Source organism: Silurus meridionalis, chromosome 5 (assembly GCF_014805685.1).
Source record: "Silurus meridionalis isolate SWU-2019-XX chromosome 5, ASM1480568v1, whole genome shotgun sequence".
NCBI classification, from domain to species: domain Eukaryota; kingdom Metazoa; phylum Chordata; class Actinopteri; order Siluriformes; family Siluridae; genus Silurus; species Silurus meridionalis.
The window spans coordinates 3,483,923-3,497,623 of NC_060888.1; the positions used below are offsets into that span (position 1 = coordinate 3,483,923).

The window sequence follows — 13,701 nt, forward strand, 5'->3', positions numbered from 1 at the left end:
AACCATGGACACCACGTCCTCTGGACTAAAGAGGAGAGGGACCGGCTTGTTATCAGCGCTCAGATGAAAAAAGCCACATGTCTGATATTACAGGAGTGAAAAGTCTCCATCAGTGCTGAATGGTATGTACAGGTTTTAGAGCAACAAATGCTTCCATCCAGAAAAACCTTCAGGGAAGACCTTGCATATTTGAGCTAGAAAATACAACTGCATACTTCATCTCGTAGTGGAAGAGTCCGGGTGCTGAACTGGTCTGCCTGTAAGCGGTGGACAGTAATGAATTAAATGTAATTTGTTATTGTATTTAGGTAGTTTTTTGCATATCTCTACTTTACGGAGGTATTTAGGGAGACTTTTACATTAAATTCACTACATTTCAGTACTTTTCAGTACTTAAGTACATTTAAAGGCAAATACTTTTATACTTCTACTCAAGTGAAAGTTTAAAGGGAGCAGTTTTAATGTTAGTGGATCTCTTCTTTAACTCTACTACATAGTTTGTATAATAAACATTTTAAAATCTGAAAACATTTGGTGCATCATGAAACTAAAAACATAACAAAGAACACCCAGAACTGTTGAACAGCTTAGAATCCTGTATCAGACACGTATGGACATTCCTCTTCCAAAACTTCAGCAACTGGTCTCCTCAGTTCCCAGATGTGTACAGACAGAATACATGATGCTACACAGAGGAATACATGTTCCTGTCACAACTTTTTGAGACCTGTTGCAGCCATCACATTTAAAAAATATATAATTTTCTTTAAAATAGTATATATTCTCAGTTTTTAACGTTTGATTTTTTTTTTTTTTGTGAACAAAATATGGCATTGTGTTTTTATTGTACTGTGTCCCAACTTTTTTGCAATTGGGGTTTTTATCTCACTCATACAATTGAGCAGTTATTTGCCTTGCTTAGGGACCCAAAAGTGGTAACAAGGCGTGGCTGGGATTTGATCTCATGACCTTTGGATCAAATGTGTAATGCCTTAACCACTAAACTACCAGCTTGTACTGAGCATTGCTAAACACCTCAATATTGGAGTCACACTAGCTAAACACCATCTGAATTTCATGATACCTCCAAAGTCCCCTCCCCCTCATATCTGCTCTGTTACATCATGTCCAAAACATCTGGAGCGAGTGTGTCAAAGCAGGGTGGATGCTGCTGCTGTAGTGTGTTGGAGAACGAGGATTATCACGCTACAAAACCCGTTTTGAAGACTTTTCACCTTCTCGTAAATCCTCTGAGGGCAGATGGGGCCTGGCATCACACGTGGACGAGACCTGCGGTGAGTTCCTGAAGGTGCGCATGCATGACACACACTGTCCAAAGCGTCATTTGGCAAAAACAAAATGGAAGGGGCAGCTCATGTTTGGTGTTTTTTTGCCAAAAAGAAAGATGAACCCTTGATAAAAGCAGAAAGTCATTTGAAAACTAGTGAACACTTAAAAAAAAGGGCACACATAATGTAATGTTAAGATTGCAACACAAAACTTGGTGATGTTTTGCAGTCACAGCTGTGCCGTGAATCTGCTCTTCCTGGCTGCTTGCCTGCTGCTGTCTCTCTCTTTTGTCCTAACTGTGAAAACCACTGGGAGGAAACAACACAACTTTACAATTCACTCATCCCAGCTTGCGTGCAGTTTACCGGGACCTCCAGGAACCCCGGGCAGCCCGGGGCCTGCAGGGCCCAGCGGCAAAGCAGGACAGATGGGTTCTCCAGGCCCCGATGGACAGGACGGCACAGATGGGGACAAGGGTGATAAAGGAGAGCAAGGTAACACAGAACATTCTGTTTAAATGAACTGCATAATCGTGTAACGTTTTATCAGTTATTTAATTATTACCTAACAAGCACTATATCGACAAAAGTATTGGGACACCTGACTTTCCCAGCCATATGTGGTTCTTTCCTAAACTGTTATTGCAAAGCTGAAGGCACACAATTATACATGATGTCTTTGGATGCAGTAGCATGAAATTTGCTCTTTACTTGAACTAGGAGATCCAATCCTGTTCTAGCATGACAATGCCCCTGTGCACAAAGCCAGCTCCATGAAGATCTGTTTTACATGGGTTGGAGTGAAAGATCACCAGCTCCTTTGGCATAACTGTACAACACTGACTACACCCCAGGCTTCCTCACCTCACCTACATCAGTACCTGACTTTACTAAATGTGTCTGAATGGGCACAAATCTCCAAAATATATAATGGAACATCTTCCCAGAAGACTGAAGGTTATTACAAGAGCAAATGGGGACTGAATGTGGAATGCAATTCTCAAAAAGTACATACCAATCTTATGGCCAGGTGTCCGCAAACTTTTAGCAATATAGTGTATAATAGTCGTCTGTTAACAGTTAAATATGGTGAAAACTCCACTGTCTTTAATTTCAGGAGAACCAGGTCGCACAGGGAACCCTGGAAACCAGGACTGAAAGGTCGCCAAGGGGTTATAGGGAGGGCAGGGCCCAGAGGTTTGAAGGGGGCACAGGGGGCACCTGGTATACGTGGGTCTGTAGGGCTGAAGGGTGAAACGGGAGATCAGGGTGAAGCTGGTGTCCCCGGTGGATGCGAGTGCGGCACGCAAGCACGCTCAGCCTTTTCAGTCACAATCAGCAAGAGCTATCCCAAGGAGCGCACACCCATCCGCTTCGACCGTATCCTGATGAACGAAGGTGGCCATTACAACACCAGCAGCGGCAAGTTCACCTGCGCCGTCCCAGGCGTCTACTACTTCAGCTACGACATCACGCTGGCTAACAAGCACCTGGCGATCGGCCTCGTCCACAACGGCCAGTACAAGATCAAGACTTTCGATGCCAACACGGGGAACCACGATGTAGCATCAGGCTCCACTGTTCTCCGGCTCCAGAAAGAAGACCAGGTGTGGCTTCAGATCTTCTACTCTGAGCAGAACGGTCTGTTCTTTGATCCATTCTGGACTGACAGCATGTTCACGGGATTTCTCATCTATGCAGACCAGATTCCTCAGAGGAATATTTCTGCTGCTGGCTCTGATTCTTCCTGATGAAAACTTTACTGGCCAGCAGAAATCCGTTTCCAATCGGTCCACTCGAAATTCACCATAATTCTTATTGTTCTTTATAACATTGTAGGTCAAATGTTTTTAGAAAGTAAGTATTCTTCGTTTTCAGGGATGTAAAATGTTTGTTCTTTTTGACAAAAAAAAGAGTTTTATTCTTATTATATTATTCTGTTATTATATGAATTCATTGTCTTCTCTTCACCCCACATTTTCACACCAAGTTCTATGCAGCTTTTATAAGAAATATTTAAGATTTCATGATACCAGATGTTCTAGCATGTAAAAATAAATACCCTCCCATGAGGCAAGTGTGGGAGACCCCATCTAACCGACAGTGTCAGCCATGATACAGCACCCCTGGAGCACTGAGGCTTAGGGGCCTTGCTTGGGGGCCCCAAGAGTGGTAACTTCCCGATACTAGGGCTTGAGCCCTTGACCTTTTGATCAAAACTCAGAGCCTTAACCACTGAGATATCACCACCCCCACCACCTGATGATGGGGATTGAATGGGGACTGATGAGGAACCAGGCTGATTGGAGATGATGAATGATAGAACATGATAGAAGATGATGGGGGATGGGATTTGTGAGCTACAGAGAGAAATATGATGAAGAAAAAGGTGTCTACTGAAGGGTCTCCTGTCTTTTCCAGCAGTTTTGAAACTGGAAATGATCATTTAATACAATGTTACTGTGCACACATAGCGAACAATTCTAAAATTGATTTAACTCTGAAAGAAGAACAAAATTAACTGTAGAAACATACATATATTCCTCAATATTAATCTGTATATGTGATATATTAGTATATATGTGATATATTAGAGTTATACAAACCCCAGAAGGATTTCACACAGGCCTTGGTGAAGCACTTGGCCTTGTTATACATACAGGAAATTTAAATGCAGAGCTCAAAAGTGTACCTGAAAATAATACTTGAATAAGTTTTATTGATTGCTTATGCCAAAACTCCATAACAAGTCTATAGTGAAAGAGTATCTGATTTGAACAGTACTCGAGTGTTTGACTCCTATTAAACGTAGGCTTAAAGATGTAGTCCTCAACAACAAGATACATGTTTGTGAAAAACAAAAGTTTTTTTTTGTGAGGTTTTATTTCATAAAATACTCAAATTGTACACCTCAACACTAACCAAGATCCACACAACAGCCACTTCTACATGCCGGAAATAAAACAAACGAGTCAGTCAAAAAAAGGCAAAGTAATAAAGCAAGATTTCAAAAAGGGATCTTTAATTAATGAATAAAATTATAGTATCAGGACACAAAGTAGAATCTCTTCTATCTTGTGTTATGTGTGTTGTCTTGTGTTGTCTTGTCTGTCTGTTTGTTCTGTCTGTACGGTCTGTCTGTACTGTTTGTCGTCTGCACTGTGTTGTGTTGTAGCTCTATGTTGTTGTTTAGTGTAGCACCAGGGTTCTGGAGGAACGTTGTCTCGTTTTTACTGTGTACTGTGTACCACTGTGTATAGTAGAAATGACAATAAAAGCCTCTTGACTTGACTCTTGACTTAACTTGAGAAGAACCATTAGTATTCAGTTGACAAATACAACTAAAGTCAATCGTTTTTTTGGATAAATTAAAGCCAAATATTCATCAGCAGATGCAGGTAGGGGAGTGTTGAGCCTTAATGACCTCTTCAACAGAGGCGCAACATGTAATAATTGTCAAAATATCATGGAGTAAATAATACATCTATTGAATCAATATGTTGTTGAGTAGAGAGTAAAAGTTGCTTATATCTTTAATCTTTAAGTCAAACTAGAAAGTCAGCAAAAAAATGTTAATTACAGTAACGAGGTACATTTATTAAAATACTTTACACCACTGTTTAAATACAATGCCACCAAGCTATTTTTAACATCTACACTATTTCAATTTTCTGAAACGAAAGCCATATTGGTTCCCTTTTTAAAGTTCTTTGTAGTTGTTTTACAGTGAAGAGCTTCTAGATAAATATAGTTACAAAGATTTCCCCACAACATTTCCTGGTACATTGAGTGAAACATTTGAGAACTTAGTACCATGGCCATGTAACTTTATTATTAAACACACATTGTTCAGGGTTGGATTGGGAAGTTTATTGCAGGTTTGCTTATTGCATGTTGTTGACATGGCGTTGCTAAGAGGGTTACGAAAGTGTCAATGTCCAAACTAAGTTTAAAGAGTATCACAGCGATGCTGTGGTCAGGAAATGACACTGATAAAGGGTGGAGGATAATGAATACATAGTGGAAACTGTTGGGCTTTAGTCTATAAATGTACACATATATATGGAAAAACCAGTGTGTAATAAAGTGAATAGCTTTTACATAAGTGTGTTTGGGGTCATTGTTCTGTTAAAAAAAACGAATGATGGTTCCTAGATGCAATGGCAACCATGCTGGTTAATTGTACCCTTGATGTTGACTAAATATCCAACAGTGTCATCAGCAAATCACTTCATGCCAACACACCTCCTCCTCCATGTTTCACAGAAGGAACCACACATTCAGAAACCATCCGTTTACCCTCTGTATGTCTAATAAAGACACAGCAGTTGGAACCAGAAATCTCAAATTTGGACCCAACGGACTATTTTCCACTGATCCATTCCTTGTTTTTCTCAAGTCTTTTCTACTTGATGTTTTTCCTAAGTAATGTTTTCTTTACTGAAAACCGACTACGAAATCCTGATTCACACAGTCTCCTCTGAACAGTGGATGTTGAAATATGTCTAAAACTTGAAATCCCATAAGCGTTTGTGTAACTCATTGGTTTCTGAGGCTGGTAATTCTACTAAACGTATCTTCTGCAGCAAAGGTAGCTCATGGATTTCCTTTCCTGCGGCGGTTCTTTACAAGAGCCTGTTTCATCAAGGAGTTTTATGGTTTTGGTGACTACACTTGGTGATATATTTAAAGTTTTTGAGATTTTTTGGCTTGACTCACCTTTATTTCTTAAAGTAATGATGGACTCCCTTTTCTGTGTTGAGAGTTTCTTGCTATGATATGGATGTGTACAATAGTTGTAGTAGCAGTAATAGACTAAATGAGTGATGTGATGTGATAAATTAAAACACACCAGTGAACTGAAAACCATTTCAGGTGACTGCCTCGTGAATCTGATTAGAAAATACCATGAGTTTGCTGAGATGGGATCAAAGATTAAATGTAGTTACGCTGAACGATCTAAAATATAAATCATATTCTGGACTGTTTAACACTTTTTAGTTTACTACACAATTTCATACGTGTTTTAGCATGGTTTGGACAGATACAGTAGTAATTTATAATGCTGAATTAAAAAAAACACTATTATTATTATTGTTGTTGTTGTTGTTGTTGTTGTTAGTCCAAAAGGCCATGCATTATATTTATTTCTTTCTTGTTTCCTCATGGTCTCAATATTATAAACATCAGTACTCCATTTTTCTGTGTATTCGGCATAAAAACATGGTCTAGAGGCAGCATCATGGAAAAACTATAACCATAAATACGTTTGTTACGTCACAATCACGAGAAAACTATGACGAGGAAACATTTGTTGTGTCGAGTTCACGTGAAAATCAAGTCGTGATCACGAGAAAACAAGAAATAAACAATATATTATAACGCGTGGCCTCTTAGGACTTCCGTAAGTAACACTATTTATTTGTTTGTTTGTTTATTTATTTACATTGGGTAAATTAACCGGAAAAGAGAAGAACAGAAGAGGAAACGTTCTGACGTCATCGCCGACGTACTCACCGCCCCCCCCTCCGCTTTTCCCTTTCACCCAGAAATCACGCTGCGATCCGGAACGAACCATTTACCACTGTATGTAGGGGGAATCTCTAACAACGGGTCTATTTCGACTTTTAAAAATGTAACGCAACAGTAAAAGACTACGAGTATAAACGTCTTTTATAGTTGTTGTTATTTTAAAAATGCATTAATACAACTTGAGACCTTCTTTTACTTGTATTAATGTGAACATATGGATTGAGTCTCCCTCTGTGATGAGAATGGAGAGTGTCTCTAGGGGAATGATGAAACTGAGTAGAGCAGTACCGGCTTTACTGCGCCGGGGTTCGTGAACAGAAACAGTTTCAGTCCAAATAAATATATTTTATTGGTTTATATTCGGTCGGTTTTTGTGGGTTACGGGATTATAAAGCTGTGTATTTAGCTGGTGTTTTTGTGCTCTATGAGAGCTGAGTTATAATGTATCCGGTAAGGCGCTGCTCCTCACATCTGGCCGCGCTTTGCCTCTCATCGCTGGGGTCCGCTCCCACACCCGCCGCTGAGCTGAAACACGGGCTCTCCCTGAGATCAGGTCCCTCAGTGAGCCGCTGTGGACAAGCTTCCTGTACCGCACCGAGGCCGCTGAAACCCAGCCGCTCATCTCCATCACTACACGGTGAGTCTTGTGTTCACCCGGTACTGTAACAGGTGGAGAGGTGTGATTTAGATCAACCTGGAGCAGGAGGTGAAGGTGAAGGTGAAGGTGGTGATGAAGGTGGTGGTGGTGGTGGTGGTGGTGGTGATGATGATGATGATGGTGATTGTAGATTGTACACGTTGTGCGAAGTGACTCACGCGATTACAATTTCTTTCCTATTGAAGCTGGCTAGTCACGTGATGTCATTTCCATTATTCAAAGTTGGTGACGCGTTTACTTTATAAACTGTCTATCTGTCTGTCTACCTGTCTGTCTGTATATGTATCTGTCTGTCTGTATATGTATCTGTCTGTCTGTATATGTATCTGTCTGTCTGTATATGTATCTGTCTGTCTGTCTGTCTATGTATCTGTCTGTCTGTCTGTATGTGTATCTGTCTGTCTGTCTATGTATCTGTCTGTCTGTCTGTCTGTATATGTATCTGTCTACCTGTCTGTCTGTCTATTTATTTGTATATCTGTCTGTCTATTTACATTACTATCCACATCTATCTATCTATCTATCTATCTATCTATCTATCTATCTATCTATCTATCTATCTATCTATCTATCTATGTCTGTCTTAGAGCTTTATGTCTATGTATCTATCTTTCTGTCTACCTATCTGTATATCTTTCCACCTGTCTGTCTATGTCTCTATCTATCTATCTTCATTTAACTATCTGTCTATCTATTATCTCTCTCTCTCTCTCTCTCTCTCTCTCTCGCACCTGTCATTTGTTTATCTGTATATCTATTTTGACTCCGTGCGTTCGCTGATGTACTAAAAGTTTCCAGGACATTTTCAGGACACAAGCGTTTTCTTCGCACTCTTTCATTTTTCCACAAATGTCCCGTAACGGAACTGCGTTCTGTTCCTGTAAAAAATAAACGTCTTGTATTTAAACCCGGCTCACGTGTGCGGAGATCTGTGTTCTTCCCCGTGATGTAACGTGAGCAGGGTATTAATGCAGGCAAGACAAGTTTAGCGTGAAGGCGGTCTCTGGAGAACATACAGTCTTGAAAAGGAAACTTTTGGCCTTTGACCTTTTTGTCCATAAGTTGCATTGAATCCTGAGGAGCACCGAAGATGTTTCATTGAAGATGTGTTTGTGTGAGGTGTGTGTATCGCCAGCTTCTCCTAACCACCAGATTAGCAGTAAATGTTTATAACCAAACAGAACTCGTCACAGAAGGCACTTCGTCTTCCGCGTTGAAAAAACGTCGGTCCACGTTGCCTGCTTGGAGATTTAAGAAACCGCAGAAGATACGGGTTTGTATGTCAACCACGCATACGCCGTGAGGTAGGACGGAGCATTGACTGTATAAAACTGAGCTTTATCAGTTTGTTTGCTTGTAGGTGCTGATTGGGATATTTGGGATACTGAGTGGTTTATTTGGGAAACTACTTTGGGCCATTGGGGTGAAAAAAACAGTAGGTCCAGTCACATCATTGCACCGTCTCGAATACAGGCTTGGAGATGTGAGTCTGGATGTTGATTGGTCACAGATAGCGGGAGATTCCTCCACCGCAGTGTGAATCTCTGCAATCAGGAGCTGTGAGATTACACTGATCAGATAACATCCTGGTGTGGAAACATCAACACAGAAATAGGATCTAACCTTTCGTTTAGTTTTGTGGATGATCTGTAGGAAAGTTCTCACAGGCTCTCTCTCAGTGTGTATTCCTAACATGAAATTCCTACTAGTTGTCTTGTCGTTTTCAGCTACGAGTTCCTCCCAGTTTACAGAGCTGCGTCAAAACGAAATGATTGTTATTTTAACGATTAAGAAAAGAGATCGACACGTGAGGCAGCCATGTTTTTTTACTTCTTACCAGCATGTTGAATGCAGGGTCATGTCACCACTTCTGAGGCAAAAGTCTACCACGTCATCAGGTACAGCTTTACGTCTGACACTGGAGACTCCTTCTGAAAGTGTTACAATATCAGAAATGTTCTTGAAAACATAGAAAGTTAACTATCACCTCCTGACCAATCAGAACACAGGATTCAACAGCACTGTGCTGTGGTGTAAATATTTACAGCACATACTCGGCCTTTGACCCTTCGGCATCGAGAGAAATCTACTATCTGGTCCTGATACGGAAACTCAAGACGCTTTGCTGCACAGATGATGCAGGACAGGAGTGTGAGCTGTGTGTGAGCTGTGTGTGAGCTGTGTGTGAGCTGTGTGTGAGCTGTGTGTGAGCTGTGTGTGAGCTGTGAGAGACATTATGACACTTTTCTCAAGTGTGGACATCTGATTGAACCAATTGTGTCTTGCCATTTCGACCTCGTAATTTTCAAAGTGAACCATTGTGGCATCTGAGGATGAACACACACACACACACACACACACACACACACACACACACACACACACACACAGTTCCACTCGGTAGTCATGTAAAATGCTTGGTCTTTTTTCCAGCAAAGGCATTTTCAGAAATATAGCAGCTGGAACATCGGACGACTGTGTGTGTGTGTGTGTGTGTGTGTGTGTGTGTGTGTGTGTGTGTGTGTGGATTGATAGAAAGCGAGTGAAAGTAAACCTAACGATCCAGTAAGTGCAAAGGTTAAATTGGTGATGGTTAGAAAGTTGCAAAACATTTCTCAGATTAGCTTTTTCAGTGTAAACACACACACACACACACACACATTATATAACAAAACCACATGAATCTCACGCTCTAGCTCTGACTGGTGTGTGGGGTATATATGAGCATAGGGGACGAGTGTGTGGGGTATATATGAGCGTATGTGTTGTAGGGGACGAGCGTGTGGGGTATATATGAGCGTATGTGATGTAGGGGACGAGCGTGTGGGGTATATATGAGCGTATGTGTTGTAGGGGATGAGCGTGTGGGGTATATATGAGCGTATGTGATGTAGGGGACGAGCGTGTGGGGTATATATGAGCGTATGTGATGTAGGGGACGAGCGTGTGGGGTATAAATGAGCGTATGTGATGTAGGGGACGAGCGTGTGGGGTATAAATGAGCGTATGTGATGTAGGGGACGAGTGTGGGGGTATATATGAGCGTATGTGATGTAGGGGACGAGTGTGGGGGTATAAATGAGCGTATGTGATGTAGGGGACGAGCGTGTGGGGTATAAATGAGCGTATGTGATGTAGGGGACGAGCGTGTGGGGTATATATATGAGCGTATGTGATGTAGGGGACGAGCGTGTGGGGTATATATATGAGCGTATGTGATGTAGGGGACGAGCGTGTGGGGTATATATGAGCGTATGTGATGTAGGGGACGAGCGTGTGGGGTATATATGAGCGTATGTGATGCACATGTCATATTGCGTTAATCTCATTGCTCAGTAATGAGGGTAGACGGACCCGGAGTCACGAGGTGTTACTAAGAGCCTTCTGTTCTTCTTATATCTTCTTCACACACGCTTGCACACACACTTGCTGAGACAGACACAATTAGAGTTTATCTGAGGACGGCTGAGATACAGAGTGAGGACTTGAGTGTATTGGACTAAATCGATTGTTTGTTTCGCTCTACTGGTTCTGCGGTGAGATAAATATGACTAAACTCAGCAATTTCACTCTATTTATATGTGTGTGTGTTTCTCAGTGAGTCAGATGGGGAGCAGCAGTGTCCGATTCTTCACTTCTTTAGCTCAGCCTATGAGCAGCACACCCCTGGAGCACACACACCCTGACGCCGAGGGGAGCGACTCGGAGCAGGTCGAGCCCGAGGCGCTGCTGCGGGAGTGCGAGGAGGTCCTGAGGACGCGACCGCCGCGGCCGCATCGAGACTTCGTCAGGACCAGGGCCAGCGCCGCACACAACCCGCAGATCCGCGTCATGCAGTGGAACATTCTAGCACAAGGTACGTGTGCTGATATCCATCTATTCGTATGATGGAAAGATGTTCTATATTTTGGAGAGATTCAGCCAGAAGTCAGGTCCTGATAGAGGTTAGGAGGCCTAGGGTTCAGGATAGGAGCTTTAGAGATGGAGATCTTCCACTCCAACCCATGTAAAGCAGATCTTCATGGAGCTGGCTTTGTACATAGTGGCATTGTAATGCCAGAACAGGTTTTGCCTCATAGTGAAGGGAAAATTTCGTGCTACATCGTCTATCGACATCCTGTAGAATTATGTGCGCTGGACAAAAGTCTGGAGAAGAATCAGATCAGTCTGGGAAAGTCAGGTGTCCCAATACTTTTGGCTTATATTGTATATATGTAAAATAGATGTGTTGTTTAAAGATGTGGTTGGTGTGTGTCTGTGTGTTGGATTTGCAGCTCTGGGCGAGGGCAAGGACGGTTTCGTTCGCTGCCCGATGGAGGCGCTAAACTGGGCCGAGAGGAAGTACCTGATCCTGGAGGAGATACTGACCTACAGACCAGACATTGTGTGTCTTCAGGAGGTGGACCACTACTACGACACCTTTCAGCCCATGATGTCCAGTCTGGGCTACCAGAGCAGCTTCTGCCCCAAGCCGTTCTCTCCGTGCCTGGACGTCCGCGGCAACAACGGCCCTGACGGCTGCGCCCTGTTCTTCAGCCGCGAACGCTTCCGTCTGCTCGGCGTCCATCACCTACATCTGTCTGCCTTGGCGCTCAAGACCAACCAGGTGGCCGTAGCGGCTACGCTACAGTGTCAGGTGACGGGGCGGGCCTTGTGCGTCGTCGTGACACACCTGAAAGCGAGGAGTGGCTGGGAGAGCTTCCGTGGAGCCCAGGGCGCCAACCTTCTGCAGCAGCTCGAGGCCATCTTGAGCGCACAACAGGAAGCAGCCGTGCCTTTGATGGTGTGCGGGGATTTTAACGCCGAGCCTGGAGAGGAGGTTTACCGCCGCTTTCTGAACTCCCCGCTCGGCCTCGATAGCGCGTACAGGGCCCTGAGCGCCGACGCCGTCACCGAGCCGTCCTACACCACCTGGAAGATCCGCCCGAGCGGAGAGAGCCGAGCCACGCTCGACTACGTGTGGTACTCGCACCACGGCTTCACCGCCGACGCCGTTCTCAGCATGCCTACTGAGGAGCAGATCGGCCCTGACCGCCTGCCCTCATACCACTATCCATCAGACCATCTCTCACTCGTCTGCGACTTCAGCTTCATCCAGGAGCCCCACAGGCTCATGTGACCTGCCAACTGGGCAACTTCGAACATTCCAAAACCTTTTTTCCCCGAAGCGGTAGAAGGTCTTCACGTACCTCACACGAGCGCCACAAATACAGGCCCGAGGACGAAAAACGTCAGTGTCCTCTAGGCTTCCTGAATGTTCTGTGCAATAACGTTTTAATTTATTATTTTGGCAGCGTGGCGGATCTCAGGACAGATGGTTCAGACGATGTTTTCTTTAACTATATGCTGTAATTTGTTAAGAAAAAAAAGTATTATTTAACACGCACACTGTTTATTCTTCTAACGAGTTCTATTTAAAACGAATTGCTTGATTTATCAAACGATCGGAGGGAAGTTTCACCTGCGACGTCATTAACCAGCGAAAAAAAGAATTCCTGCACCTTTCAAACGCACCGATTTCATTATGTTCCAATGACAAAATGAAAACTGCACCATTAAAGATTTTATACCACAGTGCTGTTGAGAGTTCTTGAACTTTTTTCTGAACGTGTTACCAGTTCTGGAGTTATAACCATGACTTACTACGAGGTGGCATCATAAAGCTTTCAGACGATCTCCGTTTACAAGAACTTTATTTAGCTACGGTTTCGCACCCAAGCGTTCCTGCCACTTCTGGAACGTGCCCTAAATCTTCTTTTCAGCAAACGGGGACTAAATGTGGAAGGGCCATGATAGAGCAGCCCCCCCTGGAGCACTGAAGGTTAAGGGCCTTGCTCAGGGGCCCGACAGTGGCTTGAACTGCTGAGCTTAAGATCAGTAACCCAGTGCCTTAACCACTGAGTTATAATTTGCATACACGCCCCATCATGACTATTCTTTATGAATTAACGGCACCCTGTTCTTCACCTTCTTTAGTTTTTAAACTCGTTCTACATTTAAATGTTAATGTCATAAAAGTGTCATTTCTTTGAAAAGTGATTCAGTTCTTTGTATTTCACTCTCAAAGTTTAGTCAAGATAAATAATAAAGATACAAGTCTGCTGTCCTTGAGGGACGAACTGGTGGTAACATGAGACCCCCTGATTTCAAGCCAAAGTCTCAGAATGAACTGAGGGCTGAAGGTGACCGGTGTGTGACTCCGTCCCTGTTCCTGTCCATCAA

General features: G+C 43.1%; 2 protein-coding genes across 2 annotated transcripts; both read left to right on the forward strand.

Moving 5' to 3' along the window:
- The first annotated feature begins 1,143 nt into the window (after nt 1-1,143).
- On the forward strand, nt 1,144-3,235 carry c1qtnf2 (C1q and TNF related 2). Its single transcript, XM_046849676.1, is given in 4 exon segments — nt 1,144-1,295; nt 1,519-1,784; nt 2,407-2,433; nt 2,436-3,235. Coding segments are annotated over 4 exon segments (933 nt in total). The 5' UTR covers nt 1,144-1,260; the 3' UTR covers nt 3,041-3,235.
- Nucleotides 3,236-7,072: 3,837 nt separating this feature from the next.
- On the forward strand, nt 7,073-13,053 carry nocta (nocturnin a). Its single transcript, XM_046849204.1, has 3 exons — nt 7,073-7,458; nt 11,078-11,335; nt 11,754-13,053. The coding sequence occupies exons 1-3, from the start codon at nt 7,263-7,265 to the stop codon at nt 12,596-12,598; spliced, it is 1,299 nt and encodes a 432-aa protein (XP_046705160.1). The 5' UTR covers nt 7,073-7,262; the 3' UTR covers nt 12,599-13,053.
- Nucleotides 13,054-13,701: the final 648 nt, after the last annotated feature.

Coding starts and splice junctions, on each gene's coding strand:
- nocta (XM_046849204.1), top strand. CDS start 7,263: ATGTATCCGGTAAGGCGCTGCTCCTCACATCTGGCCGCGCTTTGCCTC. Junction 7,459..11,077: donor CTCATCTCCATCACTACACG/GTGAGTCTTGTG, acceptor TGTGTTTCTCAG/TGAGTCAGATGGGGAGCAGC. Junction 11,336..11,753: donor GTGGAACATTCTAGCACAAG/GTACGTGTGCTG, acceptor TTGGATTTGCAG/CTCTGGGCGAGGGCAAGGAC.